The sequence below is a fragment of the Bos mutus genome, chromosome 15 (assembly GCF_027580195.1).
Source record: "Bos mutus isolate GX-2022 chromosome 15, NWIPB_WYAK_1.1, whole genome shotgun sequence".
NCBI classification, from domain to species: Eukaryota; Metazoa; Chordata; class Mammalia; order Artiodactyla; family Bovidae; genus Bos; species Bos mutus.
The window spans coordinates 78,071,654-78,087,226 of NC_091631.1; the positions used below are offsets into that span (position 1 = coordinate 78,071,654).

The 15,573-nt window shown below is 33.1% G+C and overlaps 1 protein-coding gene across 4 annotated transcripts in view; it reads left to right on the plus strand.

Annotated features, from left to right (window-relative positions):
* Positions 1-14,288, plus strand: part of GRIA4 (glutamate ionotropic receptor AMPA type subunit 4) — a 686,576-nt gene extending 672,288 nt beyond the window's left edge. Inside the window, exons 15-17 of one of the 4 annotated variants that reach the window (XM_070384351.1) lie at positions 5,324-5,438; positions 7,594-7,728; positions 11,818-14,288. In XM_070384351.1, the coding sequence (XP_070240452.1) occupies positions 5,324-5,438; positions 7,594-7,728; positions 11,818-11,982 (415 nt within the window). In that variant the 3' untranslated portion in view covers positions 11,983-14,288. Of the gene's footprint in view, positions 1-5,323; positions 5,439-7,593; positions 7,842-11,817 lie in introns of all 4 variants that reach the window. The other 3 variants (XM_070384350.1, XM_070384348.1, XM_070384349.1) reach the window with 3 other exon arrangements.
* The last annotated feature ends 1,285 nt before the right edge of the window (positions 14,289-15,573 follow it).

Sequence of the window (15,573 nt, forward strand, 5' to 3'; positions counted from 1 at the left end):
GACAAAAAAACAAAATGGTGTGGACACAATTCTCATCATTCATCGACTGTCCTAAGGGAGAATATGAGCCCCCTAGAGAGTCATCGGGGTTCTTCTGAGATGATTCCCCTTTAAGCTACCTCCATTCAAGACACCAACTGTTTGTTTTCTTTAGGAGTGCTAACTCTTTTGTATTTTGGTGCCCCAGCTTGCCTAGAACATTCCGGTCATTCTCATAAAATATAAATACATACATATATACACACATAAACAGAAAATTACTCATTTACAATAATAACCTACTCCTCTATGCAAATTAGAAATGTAAGAAAATATACTCTAATAGAACCAGAGAAAACAAAATTGAAGATATTCTATTCAGTTTGAAAAAGAAATTGTTTGCAAATTTATATTTTTGTCACAAATATAAACAAAGTATAATATTGCTTAACAGACAAAGTTTTCCATAAAAGTAAATAATGAATTCCTGTTTTAGTGTACATTAAAAACTCGTTCCACAGAAAAATAAGCAAACAGAAGCAGAAATGTATACATAATGGAAAAAAATCTATGTAACAAAAGTCATTTTAATTTATTTAAATAAGGGATTGGACAGCTCAGTTGAATTTAATCTAGTTGCATCCAAAACATTGTTTGGTACATAATGGACACCAAGTAAATATTTGTCATCTAAAGAAATAAATACAAAGCCAACCTTGTAGTTTTCAAAAATCAAACTGCTTGCCCCTGTTACTTTCACCAAACATAAACTCTAAGATAATATTCTAAAATTTTATTTAGATATAAATTTAAGATATGAAAATATTATTTCATATCCTAATAAGTCATTTTCTGAAATGCTATAAAATTAACATAAAATGCATGTTATTATGTTCTATTTTCCCTCAAGAATTTTGATTTCATACTACAAAAAAAATTTTAGTAGATTGTATACTGATATAATATTTGTCACCAATAGAATGGGTAATAATAATACTACCCTCAGGAGATGGTGAGGGACAGGGAGGCCTGGCATGCTGCAGTCCATGGGGTCACAAAGACTCAAACACAACTGGTAACTGAACAACAATAATTCTGCACCTATTTTAAAAAATGATATTTTAATTGGCCTGACCTAACTTAGAATCAAAGTAGACTACCAGGAGGCAGTTGCTGCTTTTTAATTTTTGTTCTGTACCTTCTTTGGGTGACTGATTTTCTTTTTGAACTTACCTCACCCCTTCCATTTGGCCTGATCTTTATTGAAAAAGGTAAAAGGAGGAAAAATACTGAATTGGAAGATGATGTTGGCTTGTGGGCTTTGATAAGTATAAAGCCAAAGCAGAAGAGAAAATTAAATGCTGCCAGTTTATCTACAATGCACATTGTGTACAGTGCACATTCAGAGATCTCATCACAAGTATACAATTATCTGATGTGATCTGATTTTGAGATATACAGTCTTAGTAGGAAAAACTTAACTTTCCTAACAGTGACTCATCTGGTGAAGGGGAAAAAGCATGGGAAGCTGTACCACACATGAACAGGTTCCAAGGAGGAGCCAATTGATCCACCTGTTATTTACAGGACTGTAACAAGGAAGGGTATCTCCAGACTTTCACACAGTGGCATAATAGTAAAGTTGTGTTTTACCTGGGCCATGCACCAGTATCTGTGGGTAAAAAAAAAAAAAAAATTATGTACTATTCTTTCCATCAAGGAGCTTATGATTTAATATAATCAACAACTAAATTATTTAGAGTCACAGTGACAGCTTCCATTTTCAGCCCATGGCTACAAAATAATCAGCTCAACTGATAGCCGTTCCCAGAACATGACCAAAGTATCCCTCAACCAGAGGTTCCACAAAAGAAATAAGGAAAAAAGTCTGATATGTAAAATGAAATAAAGTGGAAAGGCATGATTTGGGAGAGGATGAATTTGTTTGTTTGAAAAATTACTCATTTGAATGTTATTGTGCTGTGGCCATTTTTATGATCATAAGAAAACCATACTCATTTTTGTGAATAACAGAAATTCCCTAATTGACAATGAACCAAATTATAAGTTTCATTGCAGTGTCTAAAACTCATATCCCCTTTGATTAATCTGATATGATTTAGTCTGAGCACAAACCATACACAGAATTTTATCCCTATTTCTGTGTCAATTGTTTAAACCAGGTTCTAATAGGAAATTTTGGCAATGTTTAGAAACATTAATGACCCATAATGCTAATACTACCTACAAAATTATTGATTTTTTGCTTGTTTTATACTTTATTCTCCTCATATATATATATAAAACATACATATATAAAAAAATAGGCATACTCATAGATATAGATATTTATATTAAAGCCATTTTGTAAATGTGATTACCAAATAATGAGTTATTTAGGAGTATAGTAAATCCCATAATATATAGTTTTTAATTTGACACTTTAAAGAATACAGCCTGACTTTAAAATATGTTATACTTGCAAATGGCCTTATCCACAGCCATGGAAACAAATGCAATAAAAAAGAAATTATTATGGAAAACATGCATTCATAAGCAGGAAAAAATGTATTAAACAAAGATCAGTCAGGAAAGCTAACCCTTAGAGAAGGATTTTCCTAGTAATGAATTCCTTGCTCAGTGTCTGACATTCCACCACTTGACCATTAAGTTTGGTTATTGATAAATGTCTTATACTCAAAATTCTAATCTAATTTTATCCTCTAAAACCAGACTACTGGAGTGAATAGCAGAAAGGACAAAGAGGCAAGGGAAAAATGAAGCAGGTAGGAGAAATGATACCTTAGGAAGGGAGAGAGGTAAGTCAAAGGCAGTCTTCATTTAATCCACAGTTTTGCATTTAGCTGTCCCTTCTATAAGAAACTTTAAGGAAACTGCTTTCAGTTTCCTTCTCTTTTCAGCATTAAATCTTCCTCTTCCCATCACAGCCCATTCAAGAAGTGCAATGTGGGCTAATATAATGTACTCTTTGCGTGCTCAGTCGCTTAAGTCATGTCTGACTCCTTGTGCCCCCAAGGACTGTAGCCTGCCAGGCTCCTTTGTCCATGGGATTTTCCAGGCAAGAACACTGGAATGGGTTGCCATTTCCTATTCCAATAATGTACTCTGTACATGTGTTAAAAAGGCTTTAGTGGGCTAGCTTGATGACCAAAAAACCCTTAGTGTCAGTTTTAAAAAGTGCTTGTCCTGGATTCAAAATAATTCAAATGTAATAATTTTACAGAGCACCTAGCCTGAGTCAGATACCCTTGTAAATATTTTACGAAGATGAATGATATATGTCTTCTATTCTCTAAGCTCACAGTTCACCAACCAACACGCAGGTGTGGTTTTATAACAATCACTTAATAAATGGAAGCGGTAGATGTATGTGGAGGTGGGGAGGTTATAGATAGTAAAATCTAGATTAACTGGGGCTAACCAAGGACTCCAGTTATCCATAATCCTCACCTCACCCCACCCCCAAACTCAGTTTTTAGTACAAAGTTTTAAATCATGCTAACGTTAGATTTTAATCCAAAAAATAATATAATATTCTAAAAATGTGGCAATTGCATATTTTTAAATTGGAAAATAAACCTTGTAAGATCTTATAACATTGATACAAAAATTAAATTGAATTCAAAAACCATATAACTGAAAAGAAAAACATACTTTAGAAACTTTTTTCAGAACCAACAATACCTTAAAAAAGTGAATTTTAGTTTAACTGTTAATCAGAAAGCTCAATAAACCATAAATTCCTATTTCTTGAGTCTTCTGTTGTTAATATTTTTAATTACGCAGGCTATGAAAGTAGACCATTACAAACCCTGATTCAGCTCCTTCCTAGATGTGCCTAGATAAGTTAACCTTTCTGTGTTTTGATTTCCTCATTTGTAAAATACAGGTGATAATAGCAACTAAACATGTAAAATACTTTTAGTAGTCCCTTGGTACATAGTAAGTGCTCAGTAAGTGTTAGGAACCATCATCAGCATCATTATTAGTGCATTACCTAGTTTTGTAGATAGGTTTGTGGAATTAATTCCCTTGTAACCAAATAGATACATACTGTGTTTCTCCAAATGGATTCAACATTTCCTAAAAGTGAGGCATTAGGTGATACAGGCAGACAAAATGATTGTGGCAGCCTTAAAAATGTCAAGAGGAATGCAAGCAGTCTCTCTTTGAATGTTTGTAAAAAGCAAAAAGAAATGAAAACCAAACAACCACAAAAAACAGAATAATAATATCTGTTGTTATAATAACAACAGAAGGTCCTACGTGTTACTGCTTGCCATCCATCTCCTTAGCCTTTATTCTACACACAGAGGCTAACATGGGAATGAAAGAAGAATTCTTAGACTCCTTAGAACACTGATACTGACTGACCAGTGAACATTTCCTCTCTGAGACTCCTTGTATAATATTTAGTATTGAAGGACTCAGAGACAATAGAAAAAAGAAAAGGAATTTTATCGTATGAAGAGTCTATTTATAAAATCTTGGTTATTCCTAATCTATCATATATTTGTTGGTAAGAATGTATAGAATATAAAATAGTCACTGCACTTCAGAATATATTCATATGGTAGATTTAAGATAGATGAAAATTATTTCTGGTGATATTTAAGTTAAATACTGCAATTCAGAAGGAAAGTATCAGCATTGGCTTACACTTTAAAATAATGATTTACATATTTGTCTTATAAGGACTTTCCTCTGTATAAGGTGGCTCTGTGTCAGTAACACTTGAATCAGAATCACCCTCATCTTTAAATTAGGTCTTGGATGAGCGTGGCAGAGGTCAGTGGTCTTCTACAGAAAGAAAATTTTAAATATTAAATGTTTCTTATTCAGAAGTTCAATCTTTTATCTGTTTTGCCAATCATTCCACTTTAGCATACTTTTAAAGCATAAAGAAAATTCCACTAGCTGAATAATGATGCCTGCAAGAAACCAGTTCTATCTAGCTTCTATTTTTTTAAGTCTGTCAACCTATAGCCACTTTTGAAGAGAGATTCTAGATTTTGAATGACTCTACATTTATGGTGGGAAAATTGAAAATGCTGAAGAAACTCAATCCAGGCTAATAGTTTTGGATTCACAGTAATTGCATACATTTTATTTAAAAATCCTCCCTAGCAGTATGTGCCTGTTACCTAAAGCGATGGAGCAGGCCCCAGTTTTATGTCTGATTCGAAACCTGGGCCTACAGTACAAGACATAACACCTACTGTGGCCTCTGCTCTGTCACTTTGCCATGCGATTCTAATGTAGTTTTACTTGAATAACATAAAATAACATATATAATGTTATTTATGTTATTTTCCACGTGAAGAACTCCTGTAAACCTTGCCGTTTTGAAACTCAGTGAGGCAGGCGTCTTAGACAAGCTGAAAAACAAATGGTGGTACGATAAAGGTGAATGTGGACCCAAGGACTCTGGAAGCAAGGTCAGTCACTGCAGTTCGGGGCCTCCTCTTGTGTTCACAAATCAGTAAATGGGAGCAATTGTCAAGAGTATATGGAAACAGTAAAAACTAAATGTTTCTCTATACCTATCTAAACTAGAAACTAATGCAATGATTTAAGCCACAGGGATTATCTTTTCAGAAAATTGCAAACTGCTCCCCAATATTAAGGCTTTTAAATAAACTTAAATTTACTTTAAAAATATATAAAAAAATAAAAGTCCTATATTATTCTCAAATATACGTACCACTAATAACAGTAGTGCTTTCAGGTTTGATTTTTGTTTATTTGTTTTGGAGGCAAAGAACATCAAATCTATTATTTCAAGAACTGATGTATTCTCAAAACAGGAAATGGGAAATTGGTCAGTAGTCTTCTACAGAAAGAAAATTTTAAATATTAAATGTTTCTTATTCAGAAGTTCAGTCTTTTGTCTGTTTTGCCAATCATTCCACTTTAGTTTGAAGATGATCTGTTATATTTTCGTTCTGACAGATAAACAGAGTAAAATTTTCCAATTCTGTTCTATCAAAGTTATTTTAATAAATCAATGTTTATGAATAATACCCTCAACTTCTAAGATTTCATTCATGCAGAGATCTTATATCAATTATTTTTAGAACAATACAGGAACTTATAAGTCTGATTCTGTTGAGTACAAATGAAAATAGTGTTACAGTTATGTTTTCATTTAAAGAACAAACTGTGGCAGTTTATCAGTGAATCTAAGTACCTGCATAAATTAATAGGACATAGTGCTTAAAAGCCATGGTTGAGGATTTTTGAAATATTTTTTCTATATCTTCTTTTAGAAAGAAAAAATCTATTAGCTATCCTACGACATTAAATAAGTGAATTACATATATAGGAAAACTTCAATTAATTTAAGAAAGAGATAAAGTAATATTAACTGATCTCTTTTCAAGCATCTCCCTCTGTTTTAATCACTTTTGTCTGCCTTTGAACCAGAGTGGAATGAGACTAGCTTGGCCAAATAATGAAAAAGCTATTTCAAACCCTTATGTAAAGTCAGAAAAGCACAAGTACTTAATTTTTAAAATGAAGTTATCCTAAATTTTTGCTCTAATCAGTTGATATCATAGCTTAGTAGATATAGTGTACATAATACTTAAGTTAAACATTCTCTAATAAAATTAATTAAGTTGCACAAGACACACAACTGAGAAGATGATGGCCTCAGGGCATTCTTCAGGTAATCAACCTAAAATACCTACTCAATTTTATATAATATATATTTACAATTTATGAAAGATATGAATTATTGTTATAATTTTAATATCTTCCAATAATATGCTTGACTATTTCTGAATTTATAAAATAATATGTATATGAAAGCTCTGGAGAATATATGTCTAAAATATTAACTGATTAAGCATATTAAAGTGAAATAGAGTCATATTTTAAAATCAATAAAAATAGTTTTAACTCTGTCCACAAATGACTTATTTTTCAGTTGATCATGGAAAAATTTGTATATTTCTTTAAAGATACCAATGTGCTGCATAAATAGTATATAATATGTTAAAGTGCCATTTTCCAGCAGATTTCCCAAACAAATGTGACTAAAAGAACAAATAACGAGTACCTACACTGTTTGCATATATTCACTGAATTCATGATAAACAAGATGTGAAACTACTAGCTTAAAGTCCCTTACTTCTTTAAGTAGGAAGCATGAAGTTACCTTTATTAAAAAAAAAATCAAACATTAAAAATGTTTTAATGGAAGGAAAGGGAAAACAGTTTCCCTTCTCATGTAATTGGGTTTTAAGCATGTCATTTTCAAACTTAACAATAATAAGCCCACTTCTGCTACCCTATGCTTATATATGGTTAAGTATAGTGCTCTTCTTTATACAGTTAACAGTGATAAAATGTTACAGATTTTATTGAATGTAATTATACACAATTTATTGTTTATCATCATAATTTCATTTCTCTCAAGAACTATAAGCTTTATGTTTAAATTCATAGTGTTACATTAGTGACTTAATACATGTTAAATAATTTCAGGTTAAATTACATTGACTTTAATTAGCTGTTTGGATTTCCTGTGTTCTTTCACCTTCTGGATGTGACTTCCCACAGTTAACTGAGATGTCTTTATCCCCCCAGGACAAGACGAGTGCCTTGAGCCTGAGCAACGTAGCAGGCGTCTTCTACATTCTGGTTGGCGGCTTGGGCTTGGCAATGCTGGTGGCTTTGATAGAGTTCTGTTACAAGTCCAGGGCAGAAGCGAAGAGAATGAAGGTGGCAAAGAGTGCACAGACTTTTAACCCAACTTCCTCGCAGAATACCCAGAATTTAGCAACCTATAGAGAAGGTTACAACGTATATGGAACCGAAAGTATTAAAATTTAGGGGTAGGACGTAGGGCCACTACACTGAGTGGGTGATGCATTCTGTAAATGGAGTGTTGTGACCTGTCTGTCCAGTGATGGTACTGCTTGCTTCTAATTTAGAGCTTTATATTTTTGAAAACTTCAGTGCACAGTGGTTCAGTTTTCTTTGGCTGCAGATGTACTGTTCAAAACTTTATGTTACCAATAGATATCTGCATTGAAAGGGTTTGAAAGACAAAAGTAAACCTCCAGAATTCCTCTCTAAAATGATTTAAATAATTTCGATATTTGGCAAAACCAATACAATATTGTAAAGTTTAAAAATAAAATAAAATTTAAAAAAATAAAAATAAAGTCAAAAAAATAAATAAAATAAAATGATTTAAATAGTATATTCTATCTGAAAATTGGGAGAAATTTGAAATTAGATCTGAATTTTCTTGTACACAGAACAGGCTTGTCTTCTCTGGAACAATCTAATCCTAACAAAATAAGCATAAAATTTTTTCAAATTATCAAAGCCTAGACAGTTGCCTCTTTTGATAAGGATGTGTTGTTTTCTGAGAAAATACATGTAAAATCTCCAGGGCACATAGTAAACACTCGGTGAGTTTTAGCTCCTCTTCTGGTTTCTTTTATATTAGCCATCTTTCTATATTTTTAGAGGGAAACCCCGATGTTTGTTCATCTGGCAGTAGTCCTTGAACCAGACCTTTAGGCAGGAGTGACCATCAGAATATTGACTACAATTCACATTTATTAGATGAAATTCAACTTTCATTTTCACAACATGACTAAAAGGTGAATAAACATTTTAGGCAATTTTTTCATCAAAAATATCAGCAATATATTTTCTTTAGGAGAGACATAGTAAAAATAAAACTTGCAATGAGTTTTTATTGACTTTTGTTTTCATTTCAACTGCTTTTGAGTGAGCCAGATCAGTCTCTTACATCTTCTCACCACGTGACAATAAAAAAATTATAAGCATTCAGTGAAACACAGGATGAAGTTCATTTTTTAAGACTCTAAATGTCCAGTGCTTTTTCCCTTTGATGATACAAAATGAATTTAAAATAAGATCTGGAAGCATTTGTTGTTGCTTTTCTTAAAATCAGGCCTCTAAAACCCATTTTCTGAAATTGTATATAAGAGCCATTCTGATTACAATGATAAATGAAAATTTGAACCCACAAGAGACATTTAGTGCCTGAGGTATCCTAGAGTCAAACCCAATAGAATTTTTCTAAGAATAAGATGTATACCTGAAGTTATGCCAGATAAATGTGCCCAATTTTTATATTTATTTATTTTAAAAAAGCTATTAAGAGAGTTCCCTGGTAGCCTGGTGCCTAGTAGTTAGGAGTCCAGGCTTTCACAGTGGTGGCCCAGCCAGGTTCGGTCCCTGGTAGGTGAACTGAGATCCCACAGGCCAGGTGGCCCAGCCCAAAAAAGGCTACTGAAATACTTGTTAGCATCTTAAAGCAAAGAACAAAAGCTACTCCTTTAAATCAAGATTTAATTGCTTTTATCCATAATCTAGAAATAGAATAGTGACTGAGTACAATTGCACATAGACAAGCCCAAAGTTTTTCTTTCCAAATTTTGTGGAAAGAATTGATCATGAAATAGTCAATTCACTCATATCAGAATGTTTATAGCATGTCTTTTCTAATAGCAGAAAAGCAAACTGATAAGGTCAAGTTTTCTTAGTCATTACAGTAATGCTTTCATCTTAATATTTACAGAACTGAGGAAAGATTTTTTTTCCAAACAGAAAAATAATATGTGACAAGTTTTTAGAGCCAATTATTTGGACTTCATTCTGTGATGAATTTCATAAGATATATTTTTAAATTTACCTTTAGCATAGCAAATGCATTCTAGAAAAATTCTAGAAGTACTCACATATGACAGTTCAATACAAAGTCCTGGGGAATTGCTAGAAGGAGATATGCATTCTCATAAGAAAGACTTAATAGCATTCGGAGCAAATTAAATGATATGCACTTGTAGAGATTTGAGAGTAAGCGTTTTTAGTTGTACTCCCATATTACATGGCTTTTTCCTTTCAAAAATTCTACTGAGCATAATTATGAAAATGACTGATAATTTAGATAATATTTAGTGTCAGAATTTCAAAAACAAAACCTGAATGTTTACTCTAAAAGTAATTATCCCTCAAGGAAACACATAAATAAAGTTACAGCCATTGCCACAACAATCCAACCAGACTCAGACTATATGGTAAATTTATAAGAAAGTTTTGCAGTTTGAGTAGTCTCAATAAGGTCGCATAAAGATGAACAGAAATGACATTTTATGTAAGAAGCCGGAGATTTAAGTGTAGAATATAAGAATGCTGAGAACTAAGAACACGAAGATTTAAAGAGAGAATAAGTGGTTGGCAGAATTGTCAGCACTCAATTGCATTAATCTATAGAGAAGGAAAGATTATTTGAGAGGATATGGAATCCTTCCCATTTTTGATATTTTCATTTCCTTATACCAGCAATCAAGAAAACAAAAGGAAGAAACAGGTTTTATGACAAATCTTCCTGAAAAGTCACAATGCTTTTAATTAGTATTAATAAATACTAAATGCCCTCTTCAAAAAAACAAAACTAATACATTTTTTACATAATTGTTTTACTTAATATTAAATGTTTAAAAGGAGTCTGAAGAAACGAATTCAGACTGCCATCTTGCTTGGTTTGTTTTAATTTAGTGATGAGTAGTTCCTGTAGAGATTGTCTCCTGACTCCTGATTATAAAGATAAATAGATTTTAATTTTTGAGATTGTTCACTAAAGGCAAACTATAATAATGACCTTGGTGTTTATCATAGATATGTCAGTAGCATTTTGACTTCAAGTTTCTGAAATTATCAGGGTAAATGATCATTAAAACTTTTCATTATAACATTTTTAATCCAATTTTTATTTCATATTTAATATATCATTATTCTAATATTTAAGGTATAGAGTGGAATAAATACAAGGATGGAAATTCCAAAAGAACTGGGTAAACTTAAATTCACAGCAAGGAATTAAGATACAATATAAATTATGAGAAAATTATGATCTAAACTACAACAAACTTAGGGAATATCTCCTTTACCTTATTTTCTCTTGAGTTAACATTAAAATTCAGCAACTAGAAAGAATTTAAAGGCATGAATGAACAGTCAGTAGATTTCAATAATAATGCTTTCTGTTTCTCCTCAGTGTAGTATTATTACCTGCTACCTAATATGACAGAGCAAGAATATAATGAGGATTTCAAAGACCTGACCCCATAACATCAATCTGGGAAGTTTCCCAGTGATGACCATTCATGAAGCATTGAAACATGTCCCCTTTCAGTGCACTTCCCTTTAAGCACTTAAAGCTTCTTAAAATATGAGCCTTAACTTCCATTATAAGCATAGAATGAACTTTATGTGACTGATTTGCCTTTCTATAGCTGTCTATAGCAGCTGTAGGGAATGAGTGAAAGCACCTGTGGATAGATCTGTGTTTTATAAACAGGAAGATCTGTTATAAATAGTCTACATTGAGTTCTCTTAAACAATTCATCATGATTTTAAGAGTACAATCATTTAACTGCTAAGATATTTTCTAGCAGAAAAAAGAAAAGATACAAAGAAAGATTGCTGTCAAACCTAAGGGACCTTCTAAGTTCAACTGGAAATACTAAGGTGTAGAGCACAGCAAGTTAAAAGATGTGTCCTGCCCAGATTTGTCAAACAAAATCTTGCAAGATTTTAGAAAATTAGTTCTTAAACAGGACCAGTAACTCCAGAGTGATTCATTCTTCCAGATCGTTGAGTTTCTTTTTCCTGTGAAAAGTAGTTTTAATATGACCAAAAGAGTACGGGAAAAAATGCAGATGTCTAATTATTGATATTTTGGTGTTTGTTGTGTCATATTTTGCTGAAAAGACAGAAATATTGTAACACTCCACATTCTTTCTGTTTCCTTTCCATGCAACCCAGCTGACCTTTTCTGAAGCCATAAGAAACAAAGCCAGATTATCCATCACTGGGAGTGTGGGTGAAAACGGTCGCGTCTTGACACCCGACTGCCCTAAGGCTGTACACACTGGAACTACAATTAGACAAAGTTCAGGATTGGCTGTCATTGCATCGGACCTTCCATAAAAACCAAAAAAATAATTGAGTGCCTTAATTAAACTGTATTTGTGACTGATGGAAACGCAGCCCTGAGGGACAGGCTAAGCGCAAGTCTTCGCTCAAACAATCCTTTGGCTGAGAGCGGGAAGTTCGTCCTAAGGCGCCAAACATCAGCAACGTGTGCATGAGCTCAGCTCGAAAACCCAAACTCAGATTTTATATCAGGAAAACTCACAATTTAGATTTTTTTCGGGTAGTGGGGGCGGGGGAGGAGCTGGGATGGGTGTATCAACAGCAACAAATTTCACTTGAGTGGACTTAAAAACTAATCAGACATGCGAGTTAGCACATTAAAGTGTGAAGTTCTTGCTCAGAAAGGCCTCCGTCTTCTCTTCAAGGCATAAAATAGTTATAGAAGTCAATGACTATGCTAACCTGTGTCTCCAGAACACCCATATATTCAATGGAAGACTATCCAGCTGAGAAAACAAATCACTATACTCTGACAAGAAATAATAAACAAACATGTAAATCCTGTGGAAAAAAAACTTAAAGGAAGTAATTACACTTACTTTGGAGAAAAAAAATACTGAAACATGCTTGCTTTTTAACTGACATAAATTCAGTAGAAGACAACACAATTCTTTTTTCTAACCATCTTAGGGAACAATACATTGCAATAATTGAAATAAATGCCATCACTGTAATAAACTTTAGAGACTTTTTTAAAATAAAAGTTGTTGGTCATTTTGTTTGCTGTAACCTTCACTCTGTCACATGAGTCAGTGTCCACAGATTGCATTTGTCTCACTACCAGGAACAAAATGAAGACAACATTAACGAAAAATCATCAGTCTACAATGTAGAACCAGAAGATATTATGGGTCACTCATGTTATCAATATTATTTATAATCTTGTTCTGTGTACAAAATTGTGGTTTTTGTACCCACCAAAAAGAATAAACAATATTTACATTCTTACAATATTTACAGAGCTTAAAGTTTTTTCTTATCATTATAAAAATTATTTGAGAAATTATGAGACTATAGGTGGGATAGTAAAAGTAAACTGTGGGCCATATTGGAAAATGTAGTTAGCCCTTATTATTTTTGCATAGTAAGCTAATTTTTTACACAGATCTTTGCCTCATTAGCAGTTAAATTGTCAAAGATGGAACGTTTGAATTGGGGAATTTAATCATTGTCATAATAACAACATACCCCATAATTATGTACTGAAATTTTACTTGGCTATATTTTGCTGCATAAAATAATGTGTCTCTTGAGCTTCTCTCCACATTCCCATTGTTTGTTTAAATCATTTGAAGACACTAATCAGTTTGTGGTAGAAAACATATGAAGAATTAGTCTTTGTTTTCAATTGAAAATTGTGAAGAAAATTATACATGATTATTTACAAAAATCACCTTAGTTATGTAGGGATTAAATTAACTCAGTTCAAAAGAAAGCTTAGATCATTTGAAATAATAAGTGCAACATAGATAAACATCGCAACACTTAGAGATCTTGGCAGAAAGCACAAGATAGGATGATTTTGGAAGTTTGGCCTTGAAGGATAAGCTGAGTTTCATAGGTGTTGAAAGCCTTACAGGTGAGCGATGATCCAATACTTAGATTGTCAATGGACTGTTTAAAGAGTGTATGCAACAGGAAGGGCTTGGAGAGAAATGGGTGTGATATCATGGAAGACAAAATTGGAAAAGGTGAAAGACTGATCACCTTGCTTCAATTCTCAAGATTCCCATCCCCCATTCAATTTCTGTGCTGCAGTAAGAGCAATCCTAAAAAGTGCAAATCTGATGGCGCATGCACACGCACGTGTGCGCACACACATACACACACACACACAGAGTTCCCTCAGGAAAAATTGCAAGCTCTTGAGCAAAGCAAATGAGTCACTTTATAACCTGACCCTTACTTATTTCTTCCATGAACTCTTTCACCTCCTATCCAACCTCTGCTGCCCATGAAAAACCTCAGAAGCAGGGACATTGCATTTACTATTTCCTCAATCTATAACACTTTCCTGTCTTCTCTTTACCTGACTAACTAGTGCTCATCCTTCAGTACTCAAATCATATTTTACCTGTCACGGGAAGATTTCCATGACTGTCTACCAGTCCCTGCCTATGAGACTGAGCTAGGTGCCCTTTTGATGTTTTGTCATCATCACAGCACTTACCATGCTGCATTGTAATTGCCTGTGTACTTGTCTGTTTAACTACTAGACTGTAAGCCCTTTGAGGGCAGGGACTGTGTCTATCTTGTTCACAGTTGTACCCCCAGCACCCAGCACAGTGCCTGGCATATTGTAGGTGCTTAATAAATATTTGTTGAATGAATGAACTGAATTGGATTGAATCAAATTAATTTAGTAGAAACAGAAAAGACATCTTTCCTCATTAACAGTCTTTTTCTCAGTAACAATGTGTATTAAGTATACACAGTGAGTTAAAAAGGAGAGTAAAGTTTGGCTGATTTCATGACATTGTCTACTTCACTGTCTACCACACTAAAAAAGAGATGATCTGATGAATTCTATGACCAGATGGGAAGGTATTCCATGTAATTTTATCTACTTGTGAAATAATTTGTTTAGTTAGAGAAATTGTCATAGATAATTAAGGTTTTAGCCATACTTCTAAAAGTAGCTTTCATTTAAGTCACTGAGTGGATTAGTGGTATACATTTAAGAAGTTATATTTCTTATAGTTTTATTTCTATATTAATAATCCTATTATATAGTTAAATTTCTGTATTTCTTATAGAATAATTTTGCCAAAAACAAAATTTAGAATTTGGCTGTATTAAAAAGTGATATCTGTCTGGACTCCAATCTGAGGAAATGCTATAAAACTAGGAAATGTTGTTTAAAAACACTTAAGTTGAAACTCTTAGTTCTATAAAGCAAAGAACTCAATTACCAAGCAAGCATGATCACCATCTAGGGCAGAACTTCCTGAACATATTAGGAAAAGCCAATTTTGAAACTACATCAGCAAGTACATGATGACCACATTTGAAAGATATAGAGGCCTCAGGAGAACCACTTTATTGCACTCAGTTCAATAGCTACTAATTGAAAATGGCACACTGTTTGCATTTGCTTCAAGCTTGCTGCAGGCTGCTGCCTGGTCGTCCACCCATTGACTGTCAACTTATTCCATTTCCCAAAGGCATAACACACAGTAGGTGTTCAGTACATTTCTCAATGCATAAGCATAACTTTATATAGTCAGTATCAGTGAAAAAATGGTCTGTTTTCCTGGAAAATAGAATATCCCAGTTGGAAAAACCAATAAAGCATCAGTAAGAATAAAGGCTAAATGAAAAGTTATATCCAGGAGAGTTTCTGAAAAGACCAATTGAAATTGCACAGATTCATTTTCCTTATATTTATGAATATAATGCTACATGAAAAATGTGCCTTTTTGTGCACATTCATGAACAAGCTTTAATTTCATATAGTCCAGGAGGCTAGAGTATATAGCATTTCTAAAACCAAATGCAAATTTAATCAGTGGTATGTGTATGTATTTTCTAAACAGCTAGTACCAGAAATCTTTTCAAAAGAGAACTGCTCTTTAAGAAAATATT